Source organism: Meriones unguiculatus, chromosome 9 (genome assembly GCF_030254825.1).
Source record: "Meriones unguiculatus strain TT.TT164.6M chromosome 9, Bangor_MerUng_6.1, whole genome shotgun sequence".
Taxonomy (NCBI): domain Eukaryota; kingdom Metazoa; phylum Chordata; class Mammalia; order Rodentia; family Muridae; genus Meriones; species Meriones unguiculatus.
Genome location: NC_083357.1, coordinates 10,801,551 through 10,820,659, shown reverse-complemented (window position 1 = coordinate 10,820,659; position 19,109 = coordinate 10,801,551). Strand labels below are relative to the sequence as shown.

General features: G+C 47.1%; 1 protein-coding gene across 2 annotated transcripts in view; it reads left to right on the top strand.

Moving 5' to 3' along the window:
- Wdfy4 (WDFY family member 4) overlaps nt 1–19,109 on the top strand; it is a 228,805-nt gene that overhangs the window by 151,220 nt on the left and 58,476 nt on the right. For both annotated transcript variants that reach the window (XM_021643461.2, XM_021643458.2), the window contains exons 44-47: nt 8,994–9,142; nt 14,660–14,780; nt 17,267–17,352; nt 18,941–19,003. In XM_021643461.2, coding sequence (XP_021499136.2) covers nt 8,994–9,142; nt 14,660–14,780; nt 17,267–17,352; nt 18,941–19,003 — 419 coding nt within the window. The remainder of the gene's footprint in view (nt 1–8,993; nt 9,143–14,659; nt 14,781–17,266; nt 17,353–18,940; nt 19,004–19,109) is intronic.

Below are 19,109 nucleotides of genomic sequence, written 5' to 3'. Positions count from 1 at the left end.
TGAGGACAGCAAGGAAATAAATGCATGAGACTGGTATCCAGACTTCCCCTGAGCTGGGGAGGGTAGACCTAATTGGGGCCTGCTGAGTGAGTAGGCTGAGTTTCTGGGAACTCAATCCAGAGGGCAGCCATGGGCATGGGCATGGACATTTCTTATGAACAGCCTTGCAAGGACTCCTAGTGGTGGTAAAGCTGGATTGCTCTTTCCCAGAGTTGGATAAGAGGGCTGGTTTGGAATGCCTGGCCACCAGACCCAGGATGTTTCTGTGTTCATTGTAGCAAGCTACTGGCTTTGATCATCATAAGGGCATATTTTCCTGTAGCACTCTACCTACCTGATCCTTGCACTTGATACTCCACCTAATCTCATCTGCTCCCTGTTCTAAAACCTGAGAACTCTCTCTATTGCCTCCTGCATTAACTGCCACCATTGCTACTACTGACACCCAAAAGTACCTTCATCTGCCTACCTCTGTCATTGCTGATTCTCATGACCCCAGGTACCTGACACACACACACACACACACACTCACCATGACCCTTAGCTGAAGACTAATTGCTAGCAGTTGGCGTCTATCAACATAGAGCAAGCTCACAAAGCTAAATGAAGTTTAGGTGAACACCTAGTCAATTATCAGTGCTAAGAGACCCGTGTTTTCTGAAGAAGCATCCTTTTGTCTTACCTCCTTAAGGGACTGATTATAGAAAGCAGCAATTTGCTGAGAGAGGGGTAAATGTCCTCCCCAAGGGATATTTTCCAATGCCTGGAGACAGTTTTGTTGTCATGACAGGGGCCTGGGATTTGCTACCAACCCCTGGAGGTCAGAGGCCAGGAATGCTGCCCCACCCCATGCGTATGGTGAGGAGACACTGGGGGATGAAAGGAGCATATGGGATGGAAAGCAAGTGCCAGCTGCCCCCTGCTTTCATCACGGGAAAGGGAGGTTGGCTTCACACTCTCCATCTTGATTCTTCTCAATGCTTTGACAAGAGGAGAATCACGCAGCTGGGGGTGGTAACACAGACTCCTAACTCCAGCACCTGAGAAAGAAAATATATAATAAAAAGTGAAACAAAATAAATAAAAATAAAGCTGAACAATAAATAAATGGGAAAGCTGCCTTGCAATGCTTTGTATTAGTTTTCCATTGATAACAAATGGATACGAACTTAGTGACTTGAAATGGTGCACATTTCCTCCCTCAGGAGTCCAGCTGTGGGGATGCTGGTAGAGTCTCACGGTAATGGGGTACTGACACTGGCTGCAGAGCCTTCTGGGGGCTCTGGGAATGCATTCCTTTCCAGGCTCATTCAGATGCTGTCAGACTTTGGTCCATGCCTCTGTATGTCTGGGGTCTGATGGCTGTTCTTGACAAAGGCCTGCATCCCTTGCCCTGTGGCCCCCTCTCTCCGTCTTCCCAGTTGACAACCAGGGTAGGTCAAAGCTTTCTTAGCGGTGGATCTCTGCTTCTGCCTCACCAGCCTCTGCCTTCTCTTCTGTTGCTATTCTCGACTGGACTCTTACGCTGCTGGAATCAGGGCTCACCTTGGTCTTACCAGATGATCCAGGAAGCTCTCCAGAAGTCAGCCTCTCTCTGAGCAGATGTCTAGCCTAGTTGACGTATTGGGATCTCTCAGGAGATGTCTTTGGATTACAGCCTGCTGCACTGGGTATTCCCAGTGCACACTATTCAACTAATGCTCATATTCAGCTTCTGGGAAAACTCTATAGATACCCAAGTGTCCTTAGTCTCCCAAGACCAACAGGGTAGTGGTGGTCATCAGCTCTTCCTGGGCACAACTCTGGTCAAGCAATGAGGTTTCTTGGCCTAGCCCAGAGGAGTCCCAGCTCCAGCCTCTTGCAGCCAACAGAAATCCTTGACACATTCCATGTGTGAGAGAGTCTTGCTTTTGCTGTTGTAAGGTTTTCTCAGGCACATGCATCACCCAGTGACAGCTTTCTTGGGGTCTCATCGTGTAGACTAGGATCTGGAACACACAAGTGACTTCCTTTCCCAAATAGATGGCAAGCAGCAGGGACTTCGTCCTCCCTGGGGTTTTACTTAAGCTTCAGTCTTTCTTGGCCTCCCAGTCATCCAGCAGGAAGCTGTCACAGTGCCATTGGCTGCAGCAGCAGGGGTCCCCAGAATGTGCTTGTATCCCAGCAGGGGTAGAAATGAGTGAGGGAGCCTAAACCGCTAGCTCCCACTTAGTGCTTTGTGGGTGGGGGAGAGTGAAATCCAATATCAGCAACCTGGAACTGGAAGCAGACATCTGTACAAGATGGTTTTCATCCAGGCTGAGCATCGGTGCTTTGCAAGTGGTACTTGGATTTGTTTTATTAGTTGTGCTTGATGCCTACTGCATAGATCACATTCCTGGTCTCCAAGACATAGTTCCTGGTCTATGGTGGCCATAGCTGTGATCTATGGTGACCTCACCCCTGGTGTACCACTTATCTGAGAACTTACTGAGCGTAGTCTTACCCCTAGTCCACCATGGCCATAGGCTTGGTTTGTTGTGGCTTTATCTGTGGTCCGCCACAGCCTGATCCTTGGGCACTTCTGTTCTTTTATGGTCTTATCCCTGGGCCACTGTGACACTGCTCTTGGTTGGTCCACCACTGCTTTTGTCAAACATGGAACTAGAGTTTGAGGAAGGCTGAGTGGGTGCAGGGATCTTTGAAATATGAACACACTCCAGCAAATATAAACGGAGTTTATCCATGTCTTCACAAGACACCAGGCCTCCCACATTTTAAAATTTCTAAATCAATGCCTCCTTGGACAAAGCATGACAGGATATTCATGTTTGCACCTCAAACTACTCGTTCTTCCTTCCCTCTGCTCCCTCAAGACCCTATTTTTACTCCTGGAGACCCCAGGGCACAACTTTTTTCTAGTGAACCTGGTGGTTTGTCTCTGCCGAGACCTTTGGAGTTGCAGGATCTGTCCCAGACCCAGGGAAGTCACCGCCCTGGGATTCCAGGGCGGCTTCAGCAGAATTCATTTCCTTGTGTGATCAACGGGGCCCTAGTAGCCTCCAGCAATACCTGAGAAGGTAATTATTCTGTTACTCAGCACTGCCTTTGCATCATTGATTAATGATTCCCAGAACCACAGCACACTTCCCTGCAAACAGCTCCATTTGTCGTTTGTGTGGTGGATTTAATGCATGTTAATTGTGGGCCTGTCAGTCACTGAATTCTGAGCATAGCATCTCATACTTTCCATTCAGCTTCTGGATCCATCTAGATTCAGAATTCCAAGGGTTGCTTTCTTTTTGCTGTTTTGTTACTCTCTTTAATTACAAGACAACCTAAACAACTGAATGTTGTTGTTTTTCTCTTTAACATACAAACTAAAAGTAAAATGTGACTTTGACCATGGTAACCAGCGGAAAGGGGATGCTTTTGTTCTGGACAGCACCTCTCACATGCTCTCCCCAGGTATTTTTAACTAAAGCTGCTTGCAGGACGTTATCTAAGAGTATTAACTTTGGTGTATTCAAACTTCTTGTTTTGGTGAATCATCCGGACTTGGTAAAAAGCACAGTTGCCCATGTCATCTCTGATAAATGTTCTCTGAGGCCTTCTATCACATACATTTTACACAAGATGATTCTTGAGTTGAGCTGTATCTTGCCTTCCTCATTTCTGTATATGCATAAGCTCGCATACATGCACACATACATATATTTACATACCTGCATACATATGGCCGGCCTTTTACCTAATTATTCAGAAGTGCTTCTTACACACACACACACACACACACACACACACACACACACACACACACTACCCTTCATAGAGCCTTGGGGTCTCCTCCTTGTGAATTCCTTTCTCCCAGGCAGCCTTTGCAAAGACACCTTTCACTGCATTTTCCAAAGCCTGTCATTTCCTACCCTTGCCGTACAGCAGGCTCATTTAAACCATAAACCTCTTGAAGGCATGATTCTATTCCTTCTGTGTCTCCAGTAGGTGGGGCACTTGCTAATCCTGCTTTGTAAAAATGATTGAAGGTACAAGTAGACAAGTGTAACCCAAGCAATATGCTTAAATCAGATGAAACAGTTTGTTCTCTGCCTAGTTGGTATCTGTGGCTCACCTTCAGAATGTGTGCTCTTCAGATCATCTGCACCGGAATCTTTTAGGTGTGTTCTCAGAATGCTATTTCTAAGCCCCAAGCCTGCACCTTCAGAAAGGAACTTTCAGGAATGCAGCCTGGAAATATGGAATTGGTGCAGAAAGCTTGGTGACTCTTGCATGAGCTACTCTTCTTGTAAATGTCTATTGGTTAGCTTTTTGTCACCCTGCCAAAACACTTGAGGAAAACAACTAAAGAGAAGAAAGGTTTGTTTTAGCTTAGAATGCCCAGAGGTTTGGGCTCTGCTGCCTTGGGTCTGAGTTAAGGGCTGAAGCATGTGGCAGGGATTGATCTCTCACTGTTTGGTGAGTAGGAAGCTGAGAGAGAACGTGAGCAGCCAGGGCAAGCTATGCTGTTCAAGGAAAGGCCCAAAGTGACTTACTTTCTCCAGAAGGCAGGAAGTGGCAAATGTATTGGTGGACTAATACATTCCTTAGGTCCGAGCCCTCATAGTCCAGTTGCCTCTCAGCCATTGCATCAGCCAGATGGCCACCAAGCCTTTCACACACAAACCTTTGGAGCATTTCGGATCTCAATAGACCCTCAAGCCCACGTTCATATCACTCAGAGATCCTGGCCAGACACACTGTCAGTCAAGTGCCAATAAGCTCATCCTTAGTGACGACGATGGTGGGCACTGGGCTTTGACATGTCTTTGGACTAGTGGTATGTTTCACAGTCTACTGGAGCAGGGGACAGTGTCAAAGTCAAAGTCACTCTTTCCACCTGGTCCTAGAGCCTGCCGAGAAAGGAGGGAGGCTTGACTCAGCTGCTTACCGTGGGAATGGCACAGCCTGGCAGGCAGAGGGCGTTCCTGCTCCTTGTCTCAGAGAGAGACGCTCTTAAAGAGACCCGGCACTGTGCCTCTGTGTGTTTGCTGTGTTGATGCAATCAAACAAGCAGAACGTCCACATTGCCTTAGGATTCTCTTTTCTCCCTGCTGGCGTGACTGATGATGTAGGTACCTGTCGCGCACTTGGAGAAAGTAGATACCAGGGTTCACGGCAGTCAACACAAATAGGAGTTTTGCAGCCTGTTCCCTTTTTGGGAGTTTTAATTTAGTTTTTTTTTCCTCAGCAATCTTTTTTTTTAAAATCGGCTATATAATCAAACTCTCATACCTTCAGTTGCTGTGTCAATGAATTAAACAACCACCTGTGAATTAAAAACAATTTTTTAAAGCACTGTCTGTACTAAGCTTTTGCAGGCTCCAATCCCTCCATTCTTCCTTAGACATTATAGTGCAGCAGTGCAGACAGTTTTGGCATTATATTAAGTATTATAAATCACCTAAAGAAGCTTTAAATCAATAGGGGAGATGGAAAGGACTCAAGTGTCTGTGGAACTTGGTAGCAGTGGACAGAGGTTGTGGAAGCATCTCCAAGGTTGCCAAGGGAGGATTGTACCTGATCCATTTGCTAGTCCTAATAGCATGTGCTGAGAACTCAAGAAGGGGTCACACACAGAAGAGAGAGAGTAGACACATGGGCAGCTCCGGTGACAGCTGCCTCCAGGGACCTCTCCAGGCCTCGGCTTTCCACCTAGGAACTTGAGTGTGACAGCAGACGAACGGTGCCACAGGCAGATCCCAAAGATGTGTGGTCGACCTTGCCCTTCCTAGACACACCTCTGAGGCCTTGTTCCGGGGCCATGTGCTCTAGTGAGCTGCCACTCAGTGACTCCTGCTGCTGTTGTCCTTCGCAGTTCATCTCTAGGCTCTCTAGCTTTCCAGACAACCTGTTGGTCGTGGTCCGCAGCTGGAGGTGTATTTACTTTTTTAGTTATCCACCCACTGGGAATGGCCATATATCTTCTAGCAGGTCTTTAAAAAGTTCTCCTGGATAAGCAAAAGTTCCCTTGTCTGGAGTGATCAATAGCATCAAGGCATGAGGGACTTCTCAGTCATGAGTAAACACGGATGGGGCCCTCCCAGGGCTCATTTAAATGGAAGAGCAGGTAATAGTTCACTTGGGCTCATTTTCTAGTTTTTAAAATGCCATTTCTTTTCTAGCAGGATCAATTTTTAAGCTATTAACCCACTCTCTTTACATTTTTCTTGTGGTTTGGTTTATTCTAGTTGTTACTTAAGCCTCCCCAAAGGGAAGCATCAGATCAGATCTTGGCATGTGCCCCACTGCAAGAAGTGTGGAGGTTTTAATGGAGGTGGTACTGAGGGGAGGGGAAGAGATTCTGGGATTGCCTAGGCCAGCCTTGGTACTGTGGCTTTGCATATCACCTTATGAACTTGAGGATGGAACCTCTGATTTTCAACTGTAAAAGATACAAGAAAAATAGTTTAAATGGTTTGGAGTAACTCTCTGCTATCTGTTTGTATTGCGATACTATACCAAAGGACTTGAGGCTTGGTTGCTTTATAAAGAAAAGAGGTTTCTTTAGGATTATGGTTAGCACCCTCCTAACAATGCTGGAAAGGCATAAATTTAGTGCCGTTCTGCAAGGGAGCAATTGGCAATAGCTGTGAGAATTGAAAACACACCCACCCTGGGCCTCCAGTCTTCCTAGGACTTTATTCCTCAGCTGTATCTGTCAATTCAAAGTGACATGTGTAGCAGGAGGGTGGAGGTGGCTGTCAAAGCACTGTGCATGTCAAGCATTCGAAAGCAAGTGACTCCATGAAAGACTGGTCAAACACACTGCGTGGGACCTGTCTGCAGCCATTAGTGAAAGTCAGACAAGTCGACAAGAGGCAGTTAGGAGGGGCTCTGCAGTGGGCTGCTCAGGGAGAAGACTAGCCTTAGCAAGGTAACTGGAAATATGGTGCTTGTGTAAAGACAAGGCATTCAGAAGACCATCAGGGGTAACAGGCATTCCCTGATTCCTGCCCTGGTTCCCCTCTCGTCCTTATAAACACACTGTAGGATGAAACACCCTCACACCACAGTGCACTGAATCCACCAAACAGCAAACTGATTTGGTCTATTATAAAGCCAGACCTGCCTTTCCCAGAGGCCTCACCAACTCAGGCTGTGACGGCTGAACTGAGCCTCAGCTTGGGTTTGGCTGAGACGGACCACAATGCTGGTGATTGTGGTGAGACTTTTACTTACTTCTCTAGTTTTGGAGATATGGTTTTCATTTGCGGTCCAGGCTGGCTTCAAACAATCCTCTCAGCTAATTCTCCTGGCTTAGCTTCTCAAGTAGCTGGGAGTATAGGTGCATGCCTCATTCAGCCCTTAGATCACCCTTACACTCCCCCCACACACACACTTACACACACATGCAGACAAACACACACACGTCCCTTCCTTGCCCCTGACTTTAGCACTGGCATTTATAGGTATGTGCCACATTCAGCCTTTGGGTCCATCTCTCTCAGCCACTCCTGCTCCTTCACACTTGAGTGCTGGCATTACAAGCCTGTGCCACCACTGCCTATCAGTTCTGCATTTGAAAGGATGAAATATCTTGAGAAAATATCGACCTTGGCCTTATTCTTAGTCTCTTTAGTTTTCATTCATCAGTTATCCATTCATCCTGGAATCTGAGTCATTGTCACAGGTCAGAATCGTTAGAAAACCAGCTAGGATCTCCCCGTAGATATGTTCTCAGGAAGTGTTGAGGAGTGGGAAAGTCAGAGCTGGCTTGGTACAGTTGTGATACAAAGCTGATTACACCCAAGCAGTGGCTCTGAGTGGAGGCAAAAGGCTCCTAGCCTCCTAACTCCATGCTGACCTGTGACTAAAGGCAAGTTGTCACTGGGGAAGGATATGATCCTGACCCAGGTGCTGCCTGTCAGTGAAGGAATGTGGGCATTGGTCCAGGAGCAAGAGTCAGTATGGACAACAAGTACCCTGTACCCACACTTGCCTTGGCTTTACAGTGAGAGCAGTACCAGGCTTGCATTTGTTCTGAACACACCTGTGCTCAGCTACTTGTTGACCATTACCAGCTGATCCCTGAAAAAAAAACTTGTCTCGTTATGAACCGGGGTGCTTTGTTTGTTATGGAGCTTTGTAATGGGAGGGAAGGACTTGGACATGCTTAGGACTGATACATCATGTACATGCTTATACATCAGTTGGGACTGATCACATCGGTCAGTCCCAACTGATGTATAAAACACTTTCCAGCATAGGGCTTAGGGAGCACGGCAGAAGAAGGGGGCAGAGAGACTGCCAGATCCAGGACATTTGTTGTGAGATGTATCTCCTAGAAATACTGGAGGCTATCCCCAGAAAGTTCATCAGCATGACCACCCAGACACGAGCTGAACAAAGACAAGAGCAATAGACACACTGATGTGGATAGGAAAAGTGCAAGAGGACTTATTCCTACACAAAGAACTGCAGGCAACTAACTAAGAAGTGCTAGAGCAGGAGAAATCGTCTTCCCAGGGAAGAGCACAGCAACTGGTTATCCAATACCAAATGGTCAGCCCCGAAAACATACATACGAGTGACATTATACGGACAGAGTGTGCGCTTATGTGTCTCTGTGTCTGTGTGTGACAACAATTAATGGCAACAGAAGGTTTGAATTAAAAAAAAAAGCAAGGAGGGATATATCAGAGGATTTGGAGGGAGGAAAAGAAAGGGAGAGATGTTATAATTTTCATCTCAAAAGATCTCTATATATTTTTTTAAAATGTCATCCAGATGGTTTGATCAAGGTGGTTGTGTCCACGGGTAGATTCAAAACTACACAGGGTGTAACTGAGCCACATGGGTTGTGGTTGGGACAATGTGGCCTGTCATTCTTGCAAGTCACTACCACCGTCGCTTCTAAATGTCCCATGAGTGGCTGGTCCTTGGCCCTGTCCTTCACAAGAACCCAGGGCACGTTTCCCACGCATAGGGTCTGACTCTGGCACCCTGTGTTCCTCCAGGTGTCTCAGAAGCTCCCCCTGGTGATCGTGCAGGGGCACCTGGTCTCAGAAGGAATCCTGCTCTTCGGCCAGCAGCACTTCTATATCTGTGAGAACTTTACTCTTTCCCCCACAGGCGATGTCTACTGCACCCGCCACTGCCTATCCAAGTGAGTTCTCCTTTCCCCCAGGGATTCCTCCAAGCCCTGCCCCCTTCCCGTTCCCTCTCTTCCCCTGCCTACTGTTTACTGTGGGCTTAGAACCACGGGATGAAAGAGAAGCCATGGCTGTGGCTCTCCAAAGCCAGCCTCCGGGCTGGGTAAAACATGGCCGCTCTGAATGTCTTCCTACCAGGCATTGTGCCACAGCACTTGGGGACCTGCCCTCAGGTTATTTGGATAACAGGGTACACATTCAACAACCGAGACAGTGGCTGCTGCCCATAGGCAATACAGACAGGCTTCTTGGAAAAGAGGTTGGAACACACTACCATTCTAGAACAAAATATATATGATGGGTGGGGGGTGGAGGGCACTTTCGTGACCAACGTTGGGAGACATCCTGACATTGATGTGATAAGGGAGAGCTGCCTGAGGATGTGGCTAAGCTCTCACAATGAGCGAGATTTGGATTGCACTTTCTGAGCCACTATCCGGCTCGGGTGGCACATGTGTTACACCAACACTCAGGAGGCTGAGGCAGAAAGATGGCAACCTGGAGGCCAGCAAGGGCTATAGGTTAGAATCTTATCTCAAGAAAACAATGCAAAAACAACCAAATGAGGAAAGACGCCGGGTTTCCTACCTTTACCCCAACTAGTAGCAGACATCATCAACAGGAAATCTTAAGGCCACTCTGTAGTGACGAATGTTTGGTATTTGGGGGTTCAGCTATCTCCTACTGACTACTCTGTGCTCATGAAGGACAACCACTCAAAGTCAAACTTACGGCTTTTTGAAATTTGTCCAGTTGTGTGTTTCCTCATGCTCCTTGCTCTTAAGAGATGGAGAGTTTTGTTGTTGTTGTTGTTTTCACTGTGGTCTGCAAAGGTTCCTGGGTTGACAAAGCAACTTCTTAGCCTGGTGACTTTTAAAGTGGCTTACTCCAGGTCACCCAGAGGGATCATTAGAACACAGACTTCTGGGCTCTGTCCTCTCTCTGGTTCCTAATACAGTAGGTCTGGGAGTGTCTGATATTTTGCCAGCTCCTGGCTCAGGCTGATTCTACTAGTCACCAGGGACCAGACTTTGAAAACCCTTGTTTTTGGATGTTGGCAAAGCAGTCAGTCTTGACCTCTCAATAGCAAGAACTGTAACTCCCAGCCGTCGTGATTCCCAGCTTGTGTCAGGAAGCCAGAGCTAAAGGGTATGCAGAAGAGTGCATGCCAGCCCACCCTGTTTACATTAGTGCTAAAATTTGCTTTTTTATACTTACTAACGTCCTCTCTGATAATTTCCATCTTTTATTCATACCAAAACCTCTCCCATTGCTCCAAGTCTTTGATGATTTTCCAAAGCTGGAGGAGCATAATTAATACTTGGCACACTCATCTCATCTTCTTGCTCATGTTTTATTGATAGTGATCAATACGGACAGTGGGTCTGCAGGCTGGCCTCTCTATGCTGATGGAAGCTCTCTGCTCTTTCTAGTTGCTCAGCATGCCCATGTAATGACATGCACAACCCATCGCTTCAGGCTTCACCTAGGCTTGGATTGAACTGGCCTTAGATAAGATACTATTGATCAGTTACACTTTGTTTTCATCATCAAGTTGTCTGTCTCTGTGCTTGTAATAGAAGCCCCGTGGTCGGGCATTTGATTTCTAGTGGCAAGAGTGACTTCCCATGTCTGGAAACATACTTTTCTAGACTGCATGTAGAGTGCAAACAATTTGGGGTGTTTGCAGGGAATTGCCGAGGTATTTTTAGTCACCCCAAGAACGCCCAGTACCACCACCACTGCCCCAGGTCTCGTCTATGGCCTGAGAAAATGCTGTTACTACTAGGAAAGCAGCTCTCCCAGCCAGGCTCACAGATCATGTCAGATCAATGGGGATTAGGCCTTATTTTGACCATGGAGACTAAGGAAGATACATAAATAAGCCTGTTAAAAATAAAGCAGGGTCAAACTTGAAATGCTTCTTTAAAAGCCATCAAGTTGAGCACAGCAGGGCATTAGACCTTGGAAGAGGCTCACTGATGCACCACAAAAATATCTCCCAATAAAGCCCCAGAACACTGTGGATGCCCCGTCAGTGACTGGACTCAGGCATGTTCTGCTAAGGTGAAGAAGCTCTGAGAGGCTGGGCTCCTTGTTATACTGGTTTCCCTTCGGAATGGTTAGTGGCTGCATTCATTTATCTGGGCTGTCAAGAATTAGGTGACCCAAAAGAACCACAGAATTTTATAGCTAAGCAGCCTTATAATCTAAAAGGATGAATCAAGGTGTCAGCAGGAACCCACTGTCTCAGCTGCTCAAGAAGGAAGACCTCCTCTCCCCTTAGCTTCTGTTGTCTGGGCAATCTTTGGAACTCCTTGAATTGTACATAGACATATTGCTCCAACTACAAAGCTGTCTTTTGCCTCATGTCTTCACAGATCTCCCCTTTTATGAAGTCATCAGTTGTATTGGATTAGGACCCACTCTGGTGACTTGGACTTGATGGCTTCTATAAATGTCCCATGTTTAAACAAAGTCCCACTCTGACATAAACATAACACTTTAGGAAGTCATAATTTTACCTTAAACAGTATCATCCACTGGAACCTTCCAGGTCATGTATGGAACCCGTTACTCTTTCCATGTCTGTGAGCAGAGTTGGGCATCATTTCTCTGTTGAATTCAATTCTGCAAAGTCACTAAACACCCATAGTGTGTGGGCATCGCGGTGGCTCCACAGAAACAAAGATATAAGATTTATGAAGAGTATAGATCCCCGAGATTGCTGTCGCAAAGTTTCAGCATCATTCTGACAAAATTTAGTGACCTCAAATAGGGGCAAACTGGAGTATATTTTATTTTGAAACCTACCTCAGCTGTCAAAGAGCAAGCCAGTCAGTGTCACAACCATCATTTACCTGACATAGTGGATTTCTCTAATGTAACTATTAAAAGCTATACCGAGGTCACTCTAGCCAATTTAATATGTCAAGATGGCTGCTTGACATATGACATATGAAGTAGAACTCTGAACAGCATCCTGTGAACTGTAACAACAGGTCCACCTAACGATAAACAGAGACCAATCTGTTCCTTTCTTCCCGTTCACCCTGGATGTCTCAGCATTGATTTATTGAGCATGATATGTAAGATGCATGGTTGTCCAAAGCATCCAGTGACACCTATATGAACACTGCATGTGACTGACCTCAACCTGGACTTCTAGCAGTGAACTCAACAATGGACATACTTTAACTTTTCTGAGGATCCGTGTCTGCCCATTCTGTCCTATATAAATGGTTACGCAGCTCCTACAAGCATGAGGGAAATGTTTGTTTCTTTTCTCCCCATGTCCCCAAGTTCCAGGACACTTTTCTTCAGGTTGCCGACATTTCACGGGTGTCAGTTATAGAATCTATAGCATGGGGTAAGCTGAAGGAGGGAAGCTATGGAGGAGCTCTGCAAACACTCTGAGGTGGCCTTGCTGTGTCCAAGGACACTGCCGAATGAGCATGGGTTTAAGAGCCAAGAGGACCTGGGTTTGAATGCAGTAACAAAATGTAACCTTGGGGGAAGTGTCACCTCCCAAAAGCAGCTTCCAGGTTTGTAACTGGAAAAGACCATGGTGTATGTTCAGGGGAGACTCATCTAGGATCAGAACAAACACCGGGCAGGGAAGTACTGAGCAGCTAGGGTGCATGACAATCACTTAACAAGCATGCACGGGGCTGAGGGGCAGATGAGGACACAGAAGCTGTGAGCAAAGGCCTCTACTTTTGTCAGTGCTGCACAGGAGATGCTGACCAGCTCTGTGGTGGAGCTAAGGTGCAGAGTGTTTTCTGTGGGTTTCATATCGGGGGTCTATGGGGCACAAAAAAGATTAACAGCTGTCATTCCCACCAGAGCTTCGTCTAGATGATGTTTGGCTTAAGCAAAGGGTGGGAGGTATGGTTATCACCCTTGCCTCTCTGAAAGTCAGAAATATTTAGAAACAGCTCAACTTAGACCCAGCAGCGGCTTTAGTAGTGCACAAGGAGTCTCGGTCAGAAATAGCTTCCTGGCCCAGGCTTCCAAAACAAAAACCACATTTTCTTTTTGTTTAGCTCTACAGCAGTGTGGCTCTGAGCAGAGGGTCCAGGAAGGCTGCTCTGAGGAGGGCCAGGAGGGGTTGCAAAGAGCCTGAGTTTGCATCTTTAAAGATAACTGCATAAGGGGTACCCAAAGAGTCCTGAGTTCCATCCTGTCCTACAGGGACCTTCAACTAGACATGAAGGTTTAAGCTCTTCGTAATATGGAACCTGGACTACCACTGGCTAGAGGGGAAACTCCCACTGGGTGTGTGACAGCCTGACTGCTCTCAGCTACAGAACTGTTGCATAGGGATCTCATGGGTTCCTCTAGAAGCTAGCATCAGGAGGTTCCCCCCATATCTCCACCTTGGCCAGGGTTCCTTCACCTCTGGCCTCACTAGGCCTGTGATCAGAACATGACTTCCTTTAGCATTGATGTGTTGGGGCAGGTATCATTTATCTTAAAGGGAAATTTTGTCAGAATGGTCAGAGAGTTTGTGGCGGTCTACACACAGTTTAAGATCAAAATAAAATCTAAATAAATGCAAATAACCTGGCCCTGTGGCCTAGCTGTTCAGAAATGGAGCTGGCTACGAGGGAAGTTCATTTTATTTCACATCCAAGTGGGTGCTGAAAGCACCCAGCTCACCTCAAGCTGCGCTGGTGACTCAAGCACACAGAATGGTCACTATTTCGAGAAGTGTTTGTACAGATCTGAGGTTCTCTTCCCTCTCTACTTGCTTCAAAATAGGCAGGCTCATTCTGAACCTTTCCGTGGAAAGCCTCCTGAGATCCCTGTGTGATCCCATTCCTGGGCTGCCTTTTGCCTCCTAAAGGCTCCATGTCACATGGGGTGGTGCTCCAGTCGCATGTGTCATGGCTCTGCTCTTTGGCAGGATGCTGCTTGGCCCTCTAAGGCCTAGCTTTTGAGAATTTAGGAGGCTATCAATCCCTTTATCTCAACAAAGCCTGTACCTTGCAAACCAAGTGAGTCCCAACATCCAGGGAGTTCTTTCTGAGATGTCTTATACCATGTCTTTATCGGTGGATCTCTATCTTATGACACATTCAACAACTCTGGGCGGTCTATCTGAAGAGCTCCCAGGGTCACTACTGATGTAAGATTGGGGAGAAATGGGTCTAAGGTACCAAATAGCCATGTGATGTAACAAATTTTTAGACCTCTGAGCCCAGGGAGTTTTCTCATATCCACAGCTCTGCACCCTGGATCAACATGACTCTACCCCAATGGCACTAGTACTCTGCCTACTCTTCAAGGGCAGAGGAGAGTAGGTGTGGAGAAGCACTCAGCCTTTCAGATCATCAGAGGCCAACAGAACAGTTGGCACAACTGTAGCCCTCCTCCAGTGTACCCCTGAAACTGTGGGGCCAGGAGAGGAGCCTATCAGCACTTTCTCCTATGGGTGTCCACATGGGTGTATCTTGTTTCCTTTTCAGCATCAGCGATCCCTTCATTTTCAACATGTGCAGCAAAGACAGGTCCACTGACCATTACTCCTGCCAGCGCCATGCCTACAGCGACCTCAGAGAGCTCCGGCAGGCACGCTTTCTCTTGCAGGTTAGTTGAGGGGCTCTGACCTCACCCAGGGTGTAAGGAGAGGGTTGATTATCATGACACAGGTGAACCAGGTGTCATCAGAGGCACCTCTCTGTGATCCCTCATGTCTGCTACATACAGCCCAGGACTCTTGTGGAGAAACAATGAGCATCACTTCCCTGGGCATCCTCCAGCAACCTCAACAGGCTCCCTGCCCAGACCATTAACTGCTGGGCTGTTCTTGCTCACTGGCTCTTCTAAGAATCAGCATCTTCTCCCCATTCCTTACAGAAATACACTAATATGGATAATGCTTCTAATCAGGTTTAAGAAGAATGTCAAAACATGATTTTAAGAATTTGGGACATCACGAATGCTGATGATCCAGAAGCATCCTGAATACATGTCAGCAGTCCCCACTCCTGACTTCCCCCGGAACTTGCCTAGCTCTGAACTTATTATCTCCCAGGTCAAGTGATTTAGGGACCCGATGACTGTTCCCTCTGATACATCTTCCAGAACCTCCCCACTGCCCACAAAGGCTTCCTATGTGCTAAACAGAGATGGGAGCTGCTGTAAGAGAGTGAGTTCAGCCATGATCTCCTGCGCCACTTTCTGCATAGATTCAAAAGTGTCACCTGCAGCATGAGCGGGAGGAAGAGCTCTGGGCCCCAGTGGCCTACACCCCAACTTATCTCGGTCAGTCTGACTTCACCGAGGGCAAGGCTGCTGCACTAAGGCCTTCAAGGCAGCTTCAGGACACAGGGAGATGAGAGCCTAGAACAAGGAGGCGGCCAGGGTTCGTCCCTCTCTGCAGGTTCTGCGATAGTTCCCAAGGACAGAAAGGGGCACTGTTTAACTTGGAAGAATCTACTAAGGAATCCTTGGATTTGTGGCTTCATTTGCGGGTGTGTGGAACACTTCAATTCCTCATGTAATCCTCCTGCAGCAACGTCATTATTCTCTAAATCTAAAGCTCAGAGAGACCTTTGAAGGGAGTAAATTCTAGGGAGTTCCAGCTACCCTGCAGACCATGGTCTACTCAGTCCTTTTCCTCCATCATTGCTACTTTTGCCTGATATTTTGATTCTTATTTTCCTGACTCTGATCTCTCTTCAAAAGGAGAGAACGGAGTGAGACAGGGAATGGAAGAATTCCCCTCCAGGAAGATTCCAGGCAAGGTGGCTGCTCCACGGCTTCATCCCCGTTATGTTTCCCTTGATCATTTCTCCAGGCCACCTTACCCTCTAGTCCCAGGCAGCCGTGCCTACCCCTTCCTACACTGTACATACAGCACTGAGCACATGTCAGGCGCACAGTCTGTGCCTGGTCCTTTCCTAGGCTCTCATGCTTGTCCTGCAGCTTATACATACAGTTTGGTGTCATCCTGAATGTGTTTCCTTCTTCCCAGGAATTAGTGGTTACTGCCAGGTGGTTGTCTTTTGGATGGTGTGGAAGTCAGAAGTGGGAGAGCATCTGTGTCTCCAAGAGGCAGGGTGTCTGAGGGAGAAACATTTATTATCCAGTTCTGGGTTCTCCCAGGAGAGTTAGAGCCTGCCACTGAGGGGATCTGGGTAAGCTGGGTAAACTCTAGGGACTGGATTCTGCTGCCTCATCATTCTCTCTGCAGAGAAAAGCAACTCATATTCTTGTAGGTCTTGGTAGAAAAGGACTTAAGGTGCCCACGTAAATATCCCTCCTGCCAGGATAACCAGGCTGGGAGAACTTGCTGATCTCCAGGAGAAGCAGGTTGTACTTGGGGCTGGTTGCATAACCCCGGACCCACCCAAGTCTGACGCTTGACCCTTTATGTCCAGGCTTCTGTCACCCTGGCTTTCTCTTCAGTCCTGGGAATTCTCCCCCTGCCCTGATGTCATGTCATCCCTATGGCTCATCCCACATCGGGAATTGTGGTATCTCTTATTCCAAGTCTGTTATATGAGTAGCTTGGAATAGACGGAAGGGAGAGAGAGAGAGAGAGAGGAGAAAGAAAAGGAAACAACCAAAGAAAAGCAAGAAAACCATGTAGAGTTTATTCAGGCTTTATAGTGTGTGGCCACATCAGGGTGTCTCAGCAACATGCGTTTGGGGAACACCTCAGTGTTCTATGTCTACAGATGAATATGCCATGGTGGTAGGTGGAGAGTCATCCCTACACCATAATTTCTGGTGAGGTGATCCTTACTTTAGGAAACCAAGCCCATGACCAAGAAATGTCATGCAACTCGAGTGTGCAACTCAGCATGTCTCCCTTTGCCTGCACTTCACCCATCCCGCAAATGAAGCCTTCACTTCCTGTCTCCCCTGCAGATGTCATCTGTGGCAGCATCCACTGACCAGAGCCCCACTCACCCCTCACCCTAGGTTCGGCTAGAGAGAGGTTTACACTAACCACAAAGGCTTCCTACCACAGTGACCCCCCTTGGGAAGCAGCCACCCACGCCCTCACCCAGGGGCGCCTCTGTTCTGGGAGGCATCATTCATAATGACGTATTTTCTCTATACAGGATATTGCCCTGGAGATCTTCTTCCAGAATGGGTATTCCTGGCTCCTCGTCTTCTACAACAATGACCGGAGTAAAGCTTTCAAAACGTAAGGACTGAGAAATTCTCATTTCAAATAAATGTTCTTAAACCCTTAACACAGAGAGAGATATTTCCCAGCTCTACTCTGAGGAAAAGTGTTTGCACAACCCATAGCAAGCAGAACTTAGGTGAAATACAGGAAGAACTTTCAGACTTTGGGGACAATGTACAAACAAAAACAGAGGAACCTCCTTGAGTGACTGAAGGGAGAAAGCCACTCTGAGGCAGGCTCTTTAAGAAGCTGGTATGTAATGGACCTGCCAGAATATTTTGGCTGTATTTCCTAACTTTCCAAGTCTTTTTTTTTTTTTTTTTTTGGCTTAATCTTTCTTTTGGATTCCAATTGCCAATTTTAGGCATCCCAATTTCACATTTCAGTGGAAAGAACTCCAAGCCCAAGTGTCTTTTCTAAGAGAAGCCTGCTGTTTCACTTCAGCCCCTTCTCCGAGTAGATGAATCAATCTCAGCAACGACAGTCAGTGTCTGAATTTTTAATATGCAAAGTTATTTATTTCTATTGTTACTGAAGCCGCAGAGAAATGGACAGATGTGTGGAAAAACTAGGCAGAGACAAGGGCAGAGTCTTGGTCACCAGCCGAGCCCCCAGAGGTGGAGGAGCAGGTGACCTCTGACCCCCTGAACTAGGGAGCATCTAGCTTTACTTTTCTGATTCAGTAAGTGACCCCAGGGCTAGTTGCCACATTCAGGACTAAGGACTTGGAGGAAAATGGTGCACAGGCTTGTGTCTGCCAAGGACACTTCCATTTAAATCATGTAACTCCTGTTGTCTGAATGGGTTGAGCAGACACTCAGTGCTCAAGTTGCCTCATGTCCCCCCTCTGTACTGTGGCATTTCCCTTCTGCTACTCTAATGGCATGTTTGAGATAACCAGTTTATAGGAAGTAGTTTATCTGATGTCACCTGTTGGAGGTCTCAGTACTCAACCAGTTGATGTCATTACTCTGCGCCTGTTGTCAAACAGTGCATGATGCTAACAGCATGTGCCAAAGATATCACCCCATGGCAGGGAAGCAAATGGGAGCCAAAGGAGGCAGTGTGGGACCCACAGTCCCCGAATAGGACCAACAATGACCTACAGGCCTTCATTTCATCTAATCTCCCCACCGTCCCATTCCAATAGCAGCACCCTGGGAACCATGCCTTTCTACAGGGTCTTTGAGGCACATGTACATTTCCAACATTAACTGAGCAGGTGCTCTAATGCAGACTGTGTGCTCTAGGAGACTTAAGATAACCTTTGAGCCCACAGTGATACACAGGAAGGTGCAAAAGTAGTTGTCAAATTGGTCACTGAAAGGTAAGGTGGCTAGGCCCCCAAAAGGACCTTCAAACCCTTTGATTCAGTAACAATTGTTTTCTGCCATTGTTATTAACGGATCTAGCTTGTGTGATGCAAGAGGCTGCCAAAGGTGTAGGTACCTTATAGGCACCTGAGGCCCAGTGACCAGGAATGCAGGGCAGGATGGAATGAGGGGCATGATGGGGCAAGCAGAACTACCAGTTCTGACATTGTTTCTCCTGCTGGCGGGAGGGCTGTGACTCTGCTGATGAAACTATTTCCTTTTTTCTTTAGCTTTTGCACTTTCCAACCAAGCTTGAAAGGGAAAGGCAATGCAGAGGACCTCTTCGACCTAAGGTAATGTTGGGGCACAGAGCATGCTTTGTCTTCATTCTCCCACTCTGGAGCCATGCAAAGGGCACAGTCATTTGTTTGCAATTTTTTTTTTCCAATATACACAGGC